This window comes from Elephantulus edwardii, unplaced genomic scaffold, assembly GCF_000299155.1.
Source record: "Elephantulus edwardii isolate Elephantulus edwardi_28Jun2011 unplaced genomic scaffold, EleEdw1.0 scaffold00008, whole genome shotgun sequence".
NCBI lineage: Eukaryota > Metazoa > Chordata > Mammalia > Macroscelidea > Macroscelididae > Elephantulus > Elephantulus edwardii.
Window position 1 is genome coordinate 28,338,062 of NW_006399758.1, and position 16,523 is coordinate 28,354,584.

The following is a 16,523-nucleotide window of genomic DNA, read 5'->3' on the forward strand; positions in this document are numbered from 1 at the left end:
TGGGGATGAGCGTGGAGAAAACAGTGCAACAATGAATGAATGAAAACCCAAAATCTCTGTAAATGTTCATTAAAACTAATAAAATTTAATTAAAAAAATACCCTGAAATGGTTAGGGGACATTGAAAAAAAATCATTTTACCTTTCTAGGCCTCATATTTCTTATCCAAAGTCAGAGGACAGTGAGTGAAATGATCTCTAAGTTTCTCTGATTCACATATATACATCAAACTGTACACTGTGATGGGGTACTGGGTAAATCACTATATCCTGGCCTTATGATGTTAAAGTTGGCCATACGACTTGTTTAAAGCAATAATTGTATATGTCTCTTCTTAGAGCCAGTCTATCTAGCATCTTCTGCTCCCTATGACAAGATTCTGGAGTGATGATAACACAAAACTCACCCACACCAACCAGTAACTGACTTTAACCCAAGGATCACAATACCTTTGCTATTGTCAATACAATATGATCCAGCAAAAACTGATTAAATACTAGATTTACTGGTGATTGAAAACCAGTTCATGGTTACACTTTAAAACAAAAACTCAAGCTAAATTTAATAAAAATGTGATTGACATATATTATGACATAATGGAAATAAATTTTAAAAAATTTAAAAATAAAACAAATAAGATTTGTTTTAGGTTTTGTTTGTTTGTTTTTTTAAAAAAAGCCTTAAGCATGTGCATAGACTTCATTGTGATTTTTGGCTTGAATCCTTGGCTGATCATTCCAAGTAAGAATCAACATTTGTTAAAAATTGTTCTTCATCATTAAGATATTCCAAGATAATATTTCCACCATTATATAAAGGACAACCCTTCTTAGCAATCCACATTTCCAATATATTATCCAGAGGTAAAACTTCTCCTGAAGTAACGTGGCACAACCTTAGCTTCTGTTAAAAGAGAAAGAAACCATATAGTAATGAGTAAATATGCTTGTAGAAAATTTCCTTTTTCTTTTAATGTACAAACTCTTGTAACAGGCTATTACCTTCGCTGTTGATTTGTTATTGTCATTTCGAAGGCTGGCTAAGGAGGCAGCAAAGTCTATGACTTTTCCAACACTCCACTTGTGGCAAAAAAACATTGGTTTGCTTTTCTCCTTGCTCCCCTTAGGTAAGAAAACCTGGAAGTAAATTCTTTCTGTCTGTTAAAAAAAAGGAAAGTAAAATACAAGTTAGATATATGAGATGAACCAAGCCTAGTGCCCTAGAGTTGATTCCAACTGATGGTGACCCCCCCCCCATCAAGTTTCCAATGTGACTGATCTTAATAGAAGGAAATTGTCTTTTTTTTTCCGCCAAGTTGCTGGTGGATTTGAACTGCTGTCCTTTAGACAGCAGTATAACACTCAAAGTATCGTGTTGCCCGAACTTTTTAAAAATGAGAAACATATCCATTTTTATTTGGTGATATTTCTTCCTTTTTTACCAGATACTTCTTCTGGTAAAAGATTGATTAGCATCTAATGATAAGGCTTATACTAACAATGTCAATCATAATAATCCAGTACCTACCACTCAGTGACATGCTCTAAACTCCCAGCTACTATGATTTGTGCAAAGACAGACCTAACTTAGGCTGATCAAAGATTTCTCATGGGATTTCTATGCTCAGTGTGGGGAGTGAGTGTGTGTGTATGTGTGTGTGTGTGTGTATGCCTGGAGTGCTTTCAGTCTGAGCTTTTTACGACTTTCTGAATGCAATCTGAACTTGCTTGCAGCCATTTGCTATTACTTCTCACTTTCTTTGTACCAATATGGAAAAACGGCCTTGAATGAGAAAAAAAAGGATTTCAGCACACAGAGAAAGGAGAAAATTGATAGAGCCATTCAGTATCATTTGAATCCCCGAATTCAGTCAACCTCTGAGACCTATTCAATCCCTACTACTCTTAACTACATGGGGGAAAAAATCCTTTTGATGGTTAATGTAGTTAAAACCAAGTTTATATTATTTTTAACTGGAAGATTCCTTATATATAACAATCCTTTTATGTTAAATATTTCACTATGTATTTAGATGTAGCAGTACTTTTGTGAACAAAGGAAGTAAAAGAAGAAAAAAAGACAAATACCACATTAACAAAAAGAGGGATTAAGATATGACTGCATTAAATTCTATACCTTGTTGTTGTTATGTGCCATCGAGTCGTTTGTGACTCATAGCGACCCCATGTACAACAGCCCTAAACCGTGCTCTATCCTGTGCCTTAGCTTTTTTATAATAGGCTTTCTTGCTAAAATAACAAAACACAAGAAAGAAAAAGTAGTAGCAAATGTGCTTGGCCTCTGACCATCCCTAATTTGTAAAAATTGCTCTAAAAACCCTAATGAATTTATAAATAAATTCCTTCTATAAGAAAAACTGTAGCATAAACAAATCATCTCTACACTAGAGAGAAAATAGTATCATGATTTTCAGAAATAATATATTTAACACAATTCTCTGAGTATAAAGAATTTAGATTTTTTTGAAGAACAATAAAATTTATAACTAAGACACATTAACACATACACAAATGAAGTCATCAGAAATTTAAGCTTTGGGTCTATTCTATGGCCTAACAGTACCAATTTCAAAATCAAAATAACAAAGATACAAACATTCAAACAAAAAGATATAGCTTTACCAAAAAATTAAAGACAAATATTTTCAAAAGAGATTCTGTCTAAGGATCAAAAAAGGTACAGAAATTGAAAATTATAAGCAGGATTGAAGCCACAGCCTGCGATACTCTAAAAGAGGAAGATGCAGTCTGGATTTCAGGTTTGTGGAAAACAACAGTACCACAATGAAGATAAAATATCTGAGCAGGCTCACTGCTTGGAAATAATGGCTGTTCCTGGACTGCTTTCCAGAGATAAGAGGTTACAGAAGTTACTGGTAAATGATGACAAGGGTTATGGCTTATAGAAGTAGACAATGTAGCAAGTTCTGGTGGCCTAGTGGCAAGAAGCTGTACTGCAATCTCAGAGGTAAGCGGTTCAAATCCACCAGATGCTCTGCTGAAGGAGAGACAATCTCCTCCTGTACCAGTCAGATCCAATTTGATGGTACACACATAGAAATTAATAATAATAAAAAAATTTTTTAAAAAGACGTAGATAATGTAGAGAGACATATATACCTTCCAGACAGTAACCAAAGCTAAGGCCTCAAACTCAGTAAACAGGTATATAATAATGTGAGGAAAGCAGAAAAAGCTCAAATTCTTATCTCAAGATTTTACATGGAATGGTGTGGGGGTCCTGGGTAAATGTGTCAGCTGGAAGAAAATGCAAAATGTCTAGACAGGAAGAAAGAGGTAAGTGAACTGAGTGAATTAAGAATTTTTAAAAACGACACAAATCTATTCACAGGAAAAAAAAAAGAAATTTGAGACAAATGAAAGGTTAATTCATTATAAGCAAAATTTTAAAAAATGTGATCTAAAAAGATACTAAAATAAGCTTCTTTATGCTATGTGGGATAAATTAAGAAATAATATCCATAAAGAATAACAAAAAATTAAACCAGCAAGAAATGAAACATAAATTTCTGTAAAGATTCATTCAATCAGAAATTTTTGTAAAAATATGGTTTCTAAAATAAGAAATCCCAGGAGGATAAGCTTCTATAATCATCAATGAAAAGAATGAACAAATTGAAGAAAAGATTTGATGAAGCCACTCAATACACAGCAGAGATATCAAGGTAGAAATTGTCAAAGCAATTAAGCAAAGAAATTGACAAGCAGACACTGCGTGGTTTAAAATTAGCAAAGGTAATTGGATGATGAATGAAAATGAAAACAAAAAAAAAATTGACAGAAGTTACTAAGGAGAAGAAAGGAAATGGTGAAGACAATTTCTTTACAAGGAAAATGATAGAAATTTTCCAAAAGTGATGAGTCAAAAGTGAAAATTCACCTCACGTGCTAAGCTGGATATAAAAAAAATAAATCTATACCTGAAAACACTGCACTTAAAGTGCAAATATCACAAAGCGGGGGGGAAAGGGTTTAATATAGATGTGGTTGTTGTTATGTGCCATCGAGTCACCTGCAACTCATAGCGACCTGAAGTACAAGGGCCCTAAACTCTGCACTATCCTGTGCCAATCTTACTGTCTCTGACACACTAACCTCAATTACCCCAGTCACTGAATCTATGTGTCTCATCAAGGGTGATCCTCTCTTGCTGTCCCTTCACCCTCCCTCCCAAGCATGACGTCCCTCTCCAAGGACTGGTCCCACCTTGCAACATGTCCAAACCATGTCAGATGAAGCTTCAGAATCCTTGCCTCCAAGGAGAAGCCTGGTCTCACACTCTCTAGGATGAACCTGGTTTTTTTCCTAGCAGTCCATGCTTTATTCAATACTGTTCTCCAGCACCACAGCTCAAAGGTATCAATTCTCCTTTTATCATCCCTATACAAAATAAAACTGACAGTAAACGTTTCTGATAACAAAAGAACAAGTTTCAGAGTTTCTTCTGATATCCACTTTAGTCTTTCTTTTTAATGTCTTTTTACTTTCAATAGTGAAAGATTCTATAGGCAAAATACTGAATGATGCAGGAAGCATCAAAGGAAGATAGAAGAAATAGGGAGTCATTTGACAGTAATGAGAAAAGCTGTTATATGCCAAGGAGTCTAAACAGACTCACACTCATAGCTGACACTTCAGCAAGTTTTCAGAGGCTGTAAATCATACATGAGGAAACAGACCACTTTGTTCTCAGAGCAGCGAATGCATTTGAACCATCTGCCTCTCTGAGTTACTAGCACAGGTCCTTACCAGGCCATTAGAGCCCCCTAGGAAGAGATGAGAATATAACATAAAGTAAAATCTTGCTGAAAGTAATTAAAAAAGAGGTGAAGAAACTCAAGGCAGATTCAGAAAAGAATGTGGAAAAAAGAAATACCACTGGTAACATCAGACAGATATTGGCTAAAAAATGAAAATACATTTTTTACTTGTGTTTGATTGACAATAAAATTACTATAAAAAATGTTTACTTGTGTTTGACTGACTATAAAGGTATTTGATTGTGTTGATCGTAACACATTATAGATAGTATTACAAAGATCATAAATTCAGAAATTAGTTGTGCTCATGTGGAACTTGTACATAGTCCAAGATAAAGGGGTTTTTTTCTATCTTTGTTTTTAACAGGACAAGCAGAAAGTACAAGGTTTAAAATCAGGAAAGGTAAAAGTCAAGGCTATACCTTTTGACCATAACTATTTAATTGGTAAGATGAGAAAATAATTCGAAAAGTGGGACAACACGAAGAACACTGTGGCATTAGGACTGGAAGAAGACTCATCAATGACCTACATTTTGTAGATGACATAACACTGCTTTCAGATAGGGGACAAACTTAAAGCACTCAGGATGATGATCAAAGATTATATCCTTCGGTGTGAATTACACTTCAACAGGAAGAAAAGAAAAATTAGTTTTTCCTCATACTTAGACTAACAGAAAAAACTCTGATGAGCAAAGATTGAAGTTGTTAATAATTTTACTTTATTGGGTCCACAATCAATGCCCATGCGCACAGTAGTCAATAAATTTAATGCATCTGGCAAATCTGTTTACACTGTGTAAATGTGCTGCAAAAGATCCCATTAAAAAGTTAAAGAGCAAAGATGTTTCCATGAGAATTAAAGTGTGCCTGATCCAATGTATGTATTTTCAATTGTCTCATCATAGTATTAAGGGTTTTTTGTTCAAAATGGCTTTCCTAGCTAATGAGTTTGGCTTTGCCATGAGGATAAGCGGGTATATCCGAGTTGGTTGTGTTTGCCTACTCCCAAGGGGACTGGATAGTCTCACCATTAAATTGAGTGGATCTAGCAGGAGAATTTGAGAATCTCATCTTCAGCATATATGCAGCAAGAGGAAGTAGCATGCCCTTCGAGGCCAGAGATTCTTGCGCCAGCCAGACAAGTAGTGGCCACAGGGGGCACAGCAGAGAACTTAAGACTTGATGTGAGACAGAATAGACTTTGGGACAGCTTGGGAGGTGGAGGAGGGAAGGGAAAGGCTCTCCCCATAATTGGGAGTTAATCTTACCATAACTGATAAAACTGGCCTAAAGTCATAGGGCTGAGGTGCCTGTGAACACATTTCAGAAGCTATCCTGACTGAATTACTGTATCTACTACCACCCTACATTACAGCATTTTTACTTCCCTAATATAATGCTGTGTGCTTCATGAGTTTTGAAACACATTTTGGACTCAGTAAAATGGTAAGATTGGTGTTGAGGTGAGTAGAAAGAGGAGTGGGGGTGTGGGGGACATGTCTGACTTCATGGGAACTGTTTTTATGTTATTGATGAGGACAGTTCTCTTTTGTGGAGTTGGTAACGATCAGATATTGCTGTCCCCATGCAGTTCATGCTCTTTTAACACTCATATACTTTCAAAAGCTGGTCAATGAATAAGAAAGACTGATAATGAACTGATGCCTTTGAATTCTGTGGTCATAATTAACAATTATATTCCAGATGGAAAAATAAATATAACTAGCACAGAAGAATATTTAATATCCATCTATGACACCAATACCTTATAAACTAGGAATAGAAAGAAATATTGTTAACCTGGTAAGACTAACAAATACCGCTTTATGATAAAATATAGAAGCTTTTTTTTTTCAAGTTGGAAACATAATGAAGAGCCTGCTACTACTCAATTTATTCACATTGTATGGAAGATCTCAGCCAATAAAGGAGGACAAAATAATAACATTAATAGTAACAGTAACAAGAAAGAGGAAGAGAAAAAATACAGGGGGTGTAAAACTGTCATTTTTCAGAAAATCAGACTGTACAAAATAATCGCGGAAAAATTTATAAACTATGGAACCTATTTAAGAGAGTTATTTTGCTACATGAGGAGTTAACATGCATATAAAAACAATCAAGCAGTAACTAATTAAGAAAAACAAATTTCAAAAAGAAGGTATCATTTGGAATGGCAGCAAAAGTTATGAAAAACCTAAGAATAAAATTTAAGAACATTTTTTAGTCTTCATGAAGCTTAAACATCATAAAAATAAAAATCAAATTTTATTTAAAGATATGAAAGAAGACTTAAAGAAAAATTAGAAAGATAATAAGAAAGGATGAGAAGAGTCAATATTCTAAAGACTTTAACTGATTCTTAATTAACCTAAAATTCAGTACAATTCCAACATAAATTAAAATGTCACATAAAAAGACAAAGTGAGCCTTCCTACAAAGATGGCGCCGAAAGCGAAGAAGGAAGCCCCTGCTTCTCCCAAAACTAAAGCCAAAGCAAAGGCATTAAAAGCCAAGAAGGCAGTTCTGAAGGGCATCCACAGCCAAAAAAAAAAGCAGATGCGAACGTCACACACCTTCCTGCGGCCTAAGACGCCAGAGACTCCCAAGGCAGCCCAGATACCCCTGGAAGAGCGCCCCCAGGAGAAACAAGCTTGACCACTGATGCCATCATCAAATTTCCCCTGACCACTGAGTCAGCCATGAAGAAGACAGAAGATAACAACACACTTGTGTTCATTGTGGATGTCAAGGCCAATAAGCACCAAATTAAACAAGCTGTAAAGAAGCTCTGTGACTCTGATGTGGCCACGGTCAGCACTTTGATTAGGCCTGATGGAAAGAAGGCCTATGTTCGACTTGCTCCTAACTACGATGCTTTGGATGTTGCCAACAAAATTGGGATCATCTAAACAGTTCAGCTGGCTAATTCTAAATACAAGTTTTTCTCACTAATAAAAAAAGAGAGAGAGAGAGAGAAAGTGACCCCAAAGTGATTTTTTAGAAAGAATAAATAGTCAAGAACAGAAAAGATTAAGAAAAGAATCAAGCAGAGAGATTTGCCCTCTTTATTATAAAGGTATGAAATCATGACAGTTTGATATTAATACAAAAATAAGTACACAAAATAAAGAACTGAACTCAGCAAACTGGCTCCTCACAAACGCAAAAACCTCATGTATGACATTGCAAGTTACAAATCAATCGAAATAGGATAAACTCTTGAATGTTTCCTGACAGGACAAAAGGTAATCCATAGAGAAAAGCAAAACATAACCTAAAGTCCCTACCTCTGGCTACATATAACAATTAAGTTCAATTTGGAACAGAGCAAAACAAAAACTGACATTTAAATTTTTTTAAAGAAACTTTTGTAAACAATCTATATTTTAAAAAGCACAAATAAGTCAACAATAAATGAGCAATTATAATTATAAGTCTGTATCACTAAACATCTAAAAACAAAATACAAAAGAAATTTTACAACACATTTAATCAAAAAAGAAGATCCTATAAATTTATTTTAAAACGACAAAACCAACAGAAAAATTAAGCCAAGCATATCAACAAGTTGTTCATGGAGAAAAATCCAAACAATCAATAAGCAACAAAAACAACTCTTTCTCTCTGCCTATTTCATTGCTGTTGAGTCAGAATCAGCTCATAGCTGACACTCCAGTGAGTTTCCAACACTTTAAGCCACACAGGAGACTGTCCATCGTTATTTAGCTGAGGTACTGGAGGAGTCGAATGACTGGAGAGGCCTGTCTGTGTTAGAAGGGCAACTCCCTGTATACTGTACCACCAGAGTGTCTGTCCTCAATCTCAAGAGCAACAGGAGAATTCCACTGTAAACTCGAGTGACATTTCATACCTATCACACTTGTTAACCTTACATGCTGGCAAAAACCCTGATCTTTCCAGACACAGGAAGAGGGAGATAAATCAGTACAACCAATGACAAAAGCAAGCTGTCAATATATATACAAAGTTGAAGATGAGAAAACCTCACGACTCAGTTTCAAAAAATAAATTTTGTGTTCTATTCACACTATGAAATAATATGCAGCTATTAAAATTACTAGACTAAGCATATCTGCACAGATAAATGATAAAAACATGATGTTAACCAGGGGACAAAAAGCAAGTTGAAGGATACATTTGGTCTACTGTCATTTCTGTAAAGTTAAACAAACTTGCAATATTATGTGTTTTTTATGCAGACATGTACTATATAATATCAGGTTCAATCTAGTTTTTACTTGAGGAAGGGAAGATTAAAAAAGGAGAGTTCAACTGTATTTGGGGTTTTCCTTTCTAAATATGTAAAACCAACCTGTGGCAGTGATTTGTCCCCATCGGCGTGCAGTTTTAATTTCATCAGTGCAACCTTTGCAGCTGTTTCATTGTTTTTGGCACCTTTTCGTCGCTTACTCACTGTCACTGCTGTCTTGGACTCTAAGAGGGAAGCACATACATGTTTAAGACTTTATCATAAAGCACATATTACATAAAGCTTCCACAAATTATACACAACTGAGACACAGAAATCACATTCATTTAATTATCATCATGTACAATTGAGTAGGAACCAAACCACAGTTGACCTTCCAGAGGGTTTTCGGATGTGGGACATCACATGGAACATCACAGCTTTCCCCCTCAGAACAGCTGGTGAATTAGAACTATATACCTTTGCGTTAGCAGGGTAATTCCTTACTCTTAAGCCACCAGAGCTCCCTATTCATTTAACAGGTACTGAATTTACATGAACAATTCATTAATTATATGATCAACGGTTTATATGAGCAATGAGAAAAATACCGTCAAAATTGATCTAGGAAATCCTCATATTACAAAAACTCATTGTTTCTCTCCACCTTGGGCCTAGTTAATAAAGTTACAAAGCCTCAAACTCAAGCTCACTGAAAATGAATAGACTTCAACTCCTTCAGTGGGTTTCCGAGGCTGTATATCTCTTAATGGAAGAGTGTCCGTATTTCTCTCTCACAGCAGATGTGAGATGTAAATCACTAGAGGCACAGAATGAATTAGGCCACAATCACTAACACTTCCATAGAGAATTTTAATATTTAATTATGGAAGTTAATAAACATTTTCTTAATACAGAATGCAATTCTGTTGACCTAACAAACAAGCAAGGAACTGGTCAAACTCACACACATAATCTTTCCTGCTCCCTCATATTAGCAGCAGCATGCATAGGATAGCTGAGTAGGATTATAATTTAATCTTCAGAGAATGAAACACTACTTGAACCTCATAAATACCATTTCAGCTGTACTGATATTCTAAGTAGCCAACAACAGGGAATATCTGGGGGTGAGGGGGTACTTCCATGCAATTCCTAAATTTTTCTGGTAAAGTAGACTTTGTGGGAAATATTATCACAAATCAAACTCCATGGTAAATTAATAATACTGATGTGGTTAACAATTTCCATTACTGGAAAAAAAGGTATAAAAATCAGGCTGGAACTAAAAGAGTGCACAGCAATAATCAAATAACAAAACAAGCTATAGATACTTGCCAATAATGTCTTTAACAAGTTTCTGAGTGGCAGCCATCCGAGGTTTAGAGATTTCCAGTTTTTCACATTCATGGTCTGACTGATGACGGTGTCTATAATCAACAGAAGAGTAACTGTAATTCGTATTATTGCATATGACTTATAAACAGATATATAGGAGGTTCAATGGTCTAACTAGTCACCTCAGGCAAAAATTCTTTTCACAAAAAGGACATACAACTGGCACAAGTTCTTTTTCCGCACAATCCTTGAATGAGCATGGGTAAGATGTATGTGTATCTGTTTTTAGCCTCTCATTGACTATATTCACCTGCAAATATAATAGAGGGAGATGTCATATAGTTCACGTTTACAGCAAATCAATTTTGGTAAGCAATACTCATATAATCCCTTATTTATTAAAGCAAATCGCATGCTCTTATATAATAGATGGTCACTAAATAAAGCAAATCGCATGCTCTTATATAATAGATGGTCACTAAATATAGGAATTACAATCAATCTCTAGAGAAGGACATCATGCTTGGAAAAGTAGAGTTGGTAAACCTGATGAAGAGCTTCAACAACATGGACTGACAAGGTGGCTACTACAATGGGCGCACACAGAGCAGCTACTGTGAGGACAGTGTAGAATCAGTGTTCTGTTCTGTTATATAGCGGGTACTGTCCATGGGAACAATTTGAAGCACTTAACAACAATCTTTATGGAAACATAACAGACACATCTTTTTCCTGTGAAGATGGTGAGTTCAAACTGCCCTTTCAGTTCGCAGTCAACTACCTGTCACTGTGTCACCAAGGCTCCTTGACTGGTAGGTGTGTTCCTAACAGTTCACTGCTTTTAAGTCAATTTCACTCACAGGAACCCTGTAGGACACAGCAGACCTACCCATAAGATTTTATGGCTCTTGTCTTTATGGAAGCAGACCTATTTCTCGTGTGGAAGAGCTGAAGGGTTGAAACCACTCACCTTTCGGTTAGCAGACTGGTGTTAAACCAATGCATCACCAGACCTTCCCTACCTGCCTAATTTTGCATTTCCATGGCTGACCCATTTGAATTGGGGCAGTTTCTTACTATTAGTCCATTCACAACTCCTTATGCTGATCCTTTTCATTCTATATTAAGTTTCAATCATTCACTTTACTCTTTCTAGTAACAAAGTTGACAGCTTTTTGCTATCTTGACTCATTCAAATTTAGGGTGAGCTTTTTTTTTTTTTAACTATAGGGTTTTCCTGGTACTCTAACACTGACTGAGCTTGTACAATTTACTACCACAAAACCTTATCACTAAGCTCTAGTGAAAAGGCCTTACTCTAGTGAAAAGGCACACAGCAGTGAAAGAAAACTGTAAGCATGTGGCGAGGGTGTCAATGCCACTGTGTATTTGTAAATACACAGATGAACCCTCCAAGTGGACTACTTGTATACAAATGAACCGAAATGAAAATAAGAACTATGAAAAACGACACATGCCACATAGAATAATTTTTCTTCAAAAGAAAATGAGCAAAATAACATAAAGTAAAAGGCTCTTGACAGAAACCAGTTTTCTATCCTGAATTTCAATCTAGGGTATCCTGACCAGTTTGAAATCTAATCAAATTCTGAAGAAAAGCACATGAATAGAGACATTTTATTAGACAGGAGAAATATTAACTTACCTCAGAACAGCTATGTGACTCCTTGCTTCTGTGTTCAAGGCTTAAATAATTAAAAAAAAAATTACCTAAATGCAATCAAGTTATGCGTTTAAACAAAAGTGACTACAGTAATTTTATGTATTTTAATGTTTAAAATGAATTTACAATAGAACCGTGGAAATTCAACATGAGTAAAAAGAACTCATTATTCAAAATCACTTTTCCTTTGAATACTTTAATGTGCCTGAAAATAACACAAAGAATCTTTGGATATCTTTCATTTCTTAAAGATTATCAATTAAAAAAAGTCAAAAGAGTACTCTATATAAAAGATTTATAAAATATGCATTACTTTTATTTACTTGAAAAAGCTTCTTGAAATTAACTTTTGAAAATAATCCATTTTTTTCAGCTCTCTACTTAAATAAGATTTTTACTTAATATGAAAATTACAAAGAAAATTCATATTGTAAAATCCTTGGTTAGTTCCCAGATTTGATTTTATTTTATTTGTGATCTCTGCAAATGGCATGTGACATCCAATATAAAGAATGCACAGGCTGTGCACTTTTCATTATCAACTGAAAGTAAAATCATAAAAAGTCTTATCATGTTCTTTAGATTGTACATACGACTCTTCCTTTCAGTTAAAAGACCCAACTTTTACATAAAATTCACACATCTCCACTTGTGGAAATTTTAAGATCAGCCACAAATATATAGGAGTAACGAGAACCAATGAGCAGTGAAGTTTATTTTACCCCCAAGTGGTTAATGGGCTTCATATTAAATACTAACAGCTATAGAAACAAGTATCTAAAATCATTCTGCCTTTCAGACATAGACTCCAATATTATAAACACGAAAATTAATCTAAAATTCTGTAGAAAATTTAACTTACCAAAATATCCCTGAACAGCCATCACACACAAATGGAAGAAAATCTAAAATTGAAGAAAAATATTATATGTACCAGTATTTTGATTTTCATTTTCAGAAAAAAAGTAATCAAGTACTAAACTACCTCTGTGTTATGGACAACTCATAGCAGTCCTATGAACAACAGAGTCCTTGCCCTTTTCTGCGCCACCTTCAAAAACCCTGATCTGCTCGAGACCCTTGTTACAGGCACTGTGTCAATCCATCTTGTAGAGGGCATTCCTCTTTCTCTGATCCTCATTTGATCAAAATTCTAGTGCAGCAAGCAGTTGTTAAATATCATGATTCTACCAAACACTCTAGAAGTAGAAACTGCATTGCTTATTATAGAGGTAAGAGTTACTTGTAGCAGGGATGCTGACCAGAAAAAAGGTAGTTGTTCTTGAGCTTGTTTTGCTCTGTTTGCTGGGGTTTTTTTGTGGGGGGGAGGGGTTTTTTTGTTTGTTTTCTTAGGGAGATGGGTGTCAGGAGGCTGTTTGGTTTTATTTCAGTATTAGTTTTGAGGACTATATACTGTAAAAACCACTGAGTTTGAATTCTGAATTCCCTGCTTACTAACCTAGCAATGCTAAGAGAGCTGTATAATAGTAGAGCTTTTGAGATGTGAGTCTATCTCTAAATCTTAAGATAATTAGAGATCCATATGATATAGTACATATTTACATATACACAAAAAGCCTATATGTGCTATGTTATACTATGCACAAGGATCCCTAATGGCACGTAACAAAAATGGCAAAATGAACTTGACCGCTGACTGAAAGGTTGGCTGTTCAAATCCACCAGGTTCTCTCTGACAAGACATTGGGCAGTCTCCTCTCATAAAGATTTATCTCCTCAAAAAAGTATAGTCTTACTGCCCAGAGGAATCAACTTGATGGTAGTTTTCTAGTTGTGTGTGTGTGTGTGTGCGCGCGTATTTGGAAGCCGGAGAGGCATGCACTTCCTAAGCAACATGCCTCTATGAACTTTGATAAATGTCAATAGTTATAAAGGGACTTCAGGCCTTTTGTGCATAGGGTCGCTATGCTCGACTCAATCAACAACATATGTGCGTGCATATATATGTGTGTATACACATACACACACACATATACTATCTATCTGTTAGGGGTTTTTTCCTCCCAGTGAGCATCTATGGCTGTCTAATGTCTCACCTCCTAGTTTGATTCGAGAGCTAGATGAGAGGTTAGACAGCTCTAGCTGCTCACCGGGAGAAAAAAAAATTAAAAATGGATAGTCTACTCCTTTATATTTAGCCTGTGGGTGGTTCTATCCTGCTACATAGGGTTGCTGTGAATCTAATCAACCGCACAGAACACAGGTAACAAAAGCCTCTGAGAAAGACCATCACCCAAGCAGGTATCATTCATCCATTATTACTGCTCTTCTACTAGGTCTGGGCTGAATCTGAGAGTTCTTCTCAACAGTGATTCAGGAATCACTTCCAATGACTGAAGCTGCAAAGGGAGATTAAACCTGTGTGCCAGTCTCTGCAGTATGAGCCAAGTGATATTTGGAGCAAAGCCCAGGTATCAGAGACTGAGCTGTATAGTGTATGACTATGTTGGCACAGGAAACCTTCAGCTTGTTCAGGTGTATACGCGCTGAAGCCTGTGCCATGCTACCCACCCTTGACACTGGACAGAATAATGTGTATAATAAAATGTCTTCATGGCGAGACCACCCCTTCACTATTCAAGTTCGACATGGTGGTATGAAAGCTCTTCTGTGTCAATGGTAACCTTGTATGTTCTCAACATCTCAAAGAACCCTAAACTGTCATGGAATTGGAACGGACTCAGAGCTGATCCTCCAGCGGCTTTTCAAAAGCTGTAGAGACGAGACGGTCTTTCTCCCACAGGTGGATTCAAAGCACCTGCCTTTGGGTTGGCAGCACCATCTCCTTACCCACCAGGCCACCAGCGCTCCCTAGATGTCTGCTAACTGGATAATTTTAAGAATCAATTGAATAACAGGACTAGGAGAGCGTAACGATCACTATGTGGAACAGTTTAAGAAGTAAGCAAAAAAATCTGAGAAAGAAAAGTGCTTTCCCGGGATCACAGTGGCAAGGCCAGCGTGGAATCCCAATCAGCTCCAGTCCTCTGGGCGCATCCCAAAGCAGGGCACTTCTTGGGCAAGAAGCACTAGAAAATAAAAATAAATGCTGCAACGTGTTCAGAAAATGCATGGTTCCATTCTAACCAGTCTCTTCCAAAAGCTCGGCTGGTTTGTTGTTGTATGATCGAATCGGAATCCACCCGTAGCTGATCCTCCAGTGAGTTTGCGAACACTGAACCCTCACGGAAGGAGACTGCTCGACTGTCTCCCGTGAAGAAGCTGGAGGATTCAAACCGTGTGCCTTTTGGCTGGCAGCGCAGCTCCTTACCACCAGACCCAGAACCCTGAAACTCAGGAGGAACGTGGAAAGCATTTCACTGAAGCTCTAAGAGGGAGCCACCCACCCCACCTACTCAGACCCTGCCAGGTCCCGGGCCCTCCTCTCAGCCGCCGCCACCTTCAGGGGAGGAAGAGTGTGGTCCAGTCTACCGGGGCTGAGGGCTCCCTGATCACCTTGTTGCCTGCAATGCTCCACCTGACAATGTTCGCCGATGTCCAACTCCGCCATCTCCCGCGTGACGCAAGGGTCGGGGCAAAGCCGGAGGGGCGGGGCGACTGAGTTTGGCCGCGCGGCGCCTGCTGGGACCGGGAAGGGAGGGGCGGAGTGCGCAGTTGGGTTAGGCACGAAGAGTGGCCGAGTTTCTTGAGAGTGCGCCCCCATCTGGTGGAAAGCTGCCAGAAGTACCCAGAGCTGAGACCCACCCCCCACTAAGCCAGCCCACTTTCTGGAAAGTTGCATTCCACCATTCCCTTCTTGCTGTAACCAGGATCAGGAATTAATTCAGAAGAATTAATTTAAAAAAAAATTAGTAATAAGCCCTAAAACAAACACATTTTTGCTTCATTCCTGACTGAAATCCCCTGTACGAATGATGTTCCACCTCATCTGTAACTTGGAAGAATATACCTTAATATGAATATTCCCGGTATAATACCAGAATATACCTTAGTAACAAGGATGACATAAAAAAGGAGACTTGGGGATTGCTGAAACAGAAGAGGACTTGGAATATTTGCTGCAGAATATCAAGGACTGTAGTCTTTAATTTGGATTGAAGCTCAACATAAAGAAGACCAAGAGTCTCACCACTGGGCCAACCAGTAGCACCATAATAGATGGAGAAGAGATTGATGTTTTTGTCAATTTCAGCTTGCTTGGCTTGAAAGTCAACACTCTTGACACAGCACCAGCTAGAGCAATGCAGCCCGAGAACACCAGCGCCAGACTGGGTTCCACCACGAGAAGCACCAGGAAGAGACCCTGGAAGAACAACAGCCAGCCACCTACCGCGGAACTCCAGAGGAGCGAAGACTGTGAGACCCCAGAGGAACGAAGACTACCTACCCGACACTGTGGGACCCCCCTACAATCCATACCTGTGTGACCCTTAAAACAAAGGGTGCTGCTGCATAAACCCCCAGCAGCACCCAAGCCCCATTCCCACCTCTTGGTGGTAG

At 37.4% G+C, this 16,523-nt stretch overlaps 1 protein-coding gene across 2 annotated transcripts; it reads right to left on the reverse strand.

Moving 5' to 3' along the window:
* Window positions 1-732: 732 nt before the first annotated feature.
* Window positions 733-15,573, reverse strand: ZFAND1 (zinc finger, AN1-type domain 1). 2 transcript variants are annotated; one of them, XM_006880499.1, is made up of 8 exons: window positions 15,519-15,573; window positions 12,904-12,946; window positions 12,024-12,063; window positions 10,540-10,667; window positions 10,358-10,449; window positions 9,143-9,264; window positions 1,002-1,136; window positions 733-903 (listed from the first exon to the last, which is right to left on the reverse strand). In XM_006880499.1, exons 1-8 carry the CDS (start codon window positions 15,571-15,573, stop codon window positions 733-735), a joined length of 786 nt encoding a protein of 261 aa, XP_006880561.1. The 2 variants fall into 2 exon arrangements, with proteins under 2 accessions (XP_006880561.1, XP_006880560.1); XM_006880498.1 differs by having other exon boundaries at window positions 1,002-1,157.
* Window positions 15,574-16,523: the final 950 nt, after the last annotated feature.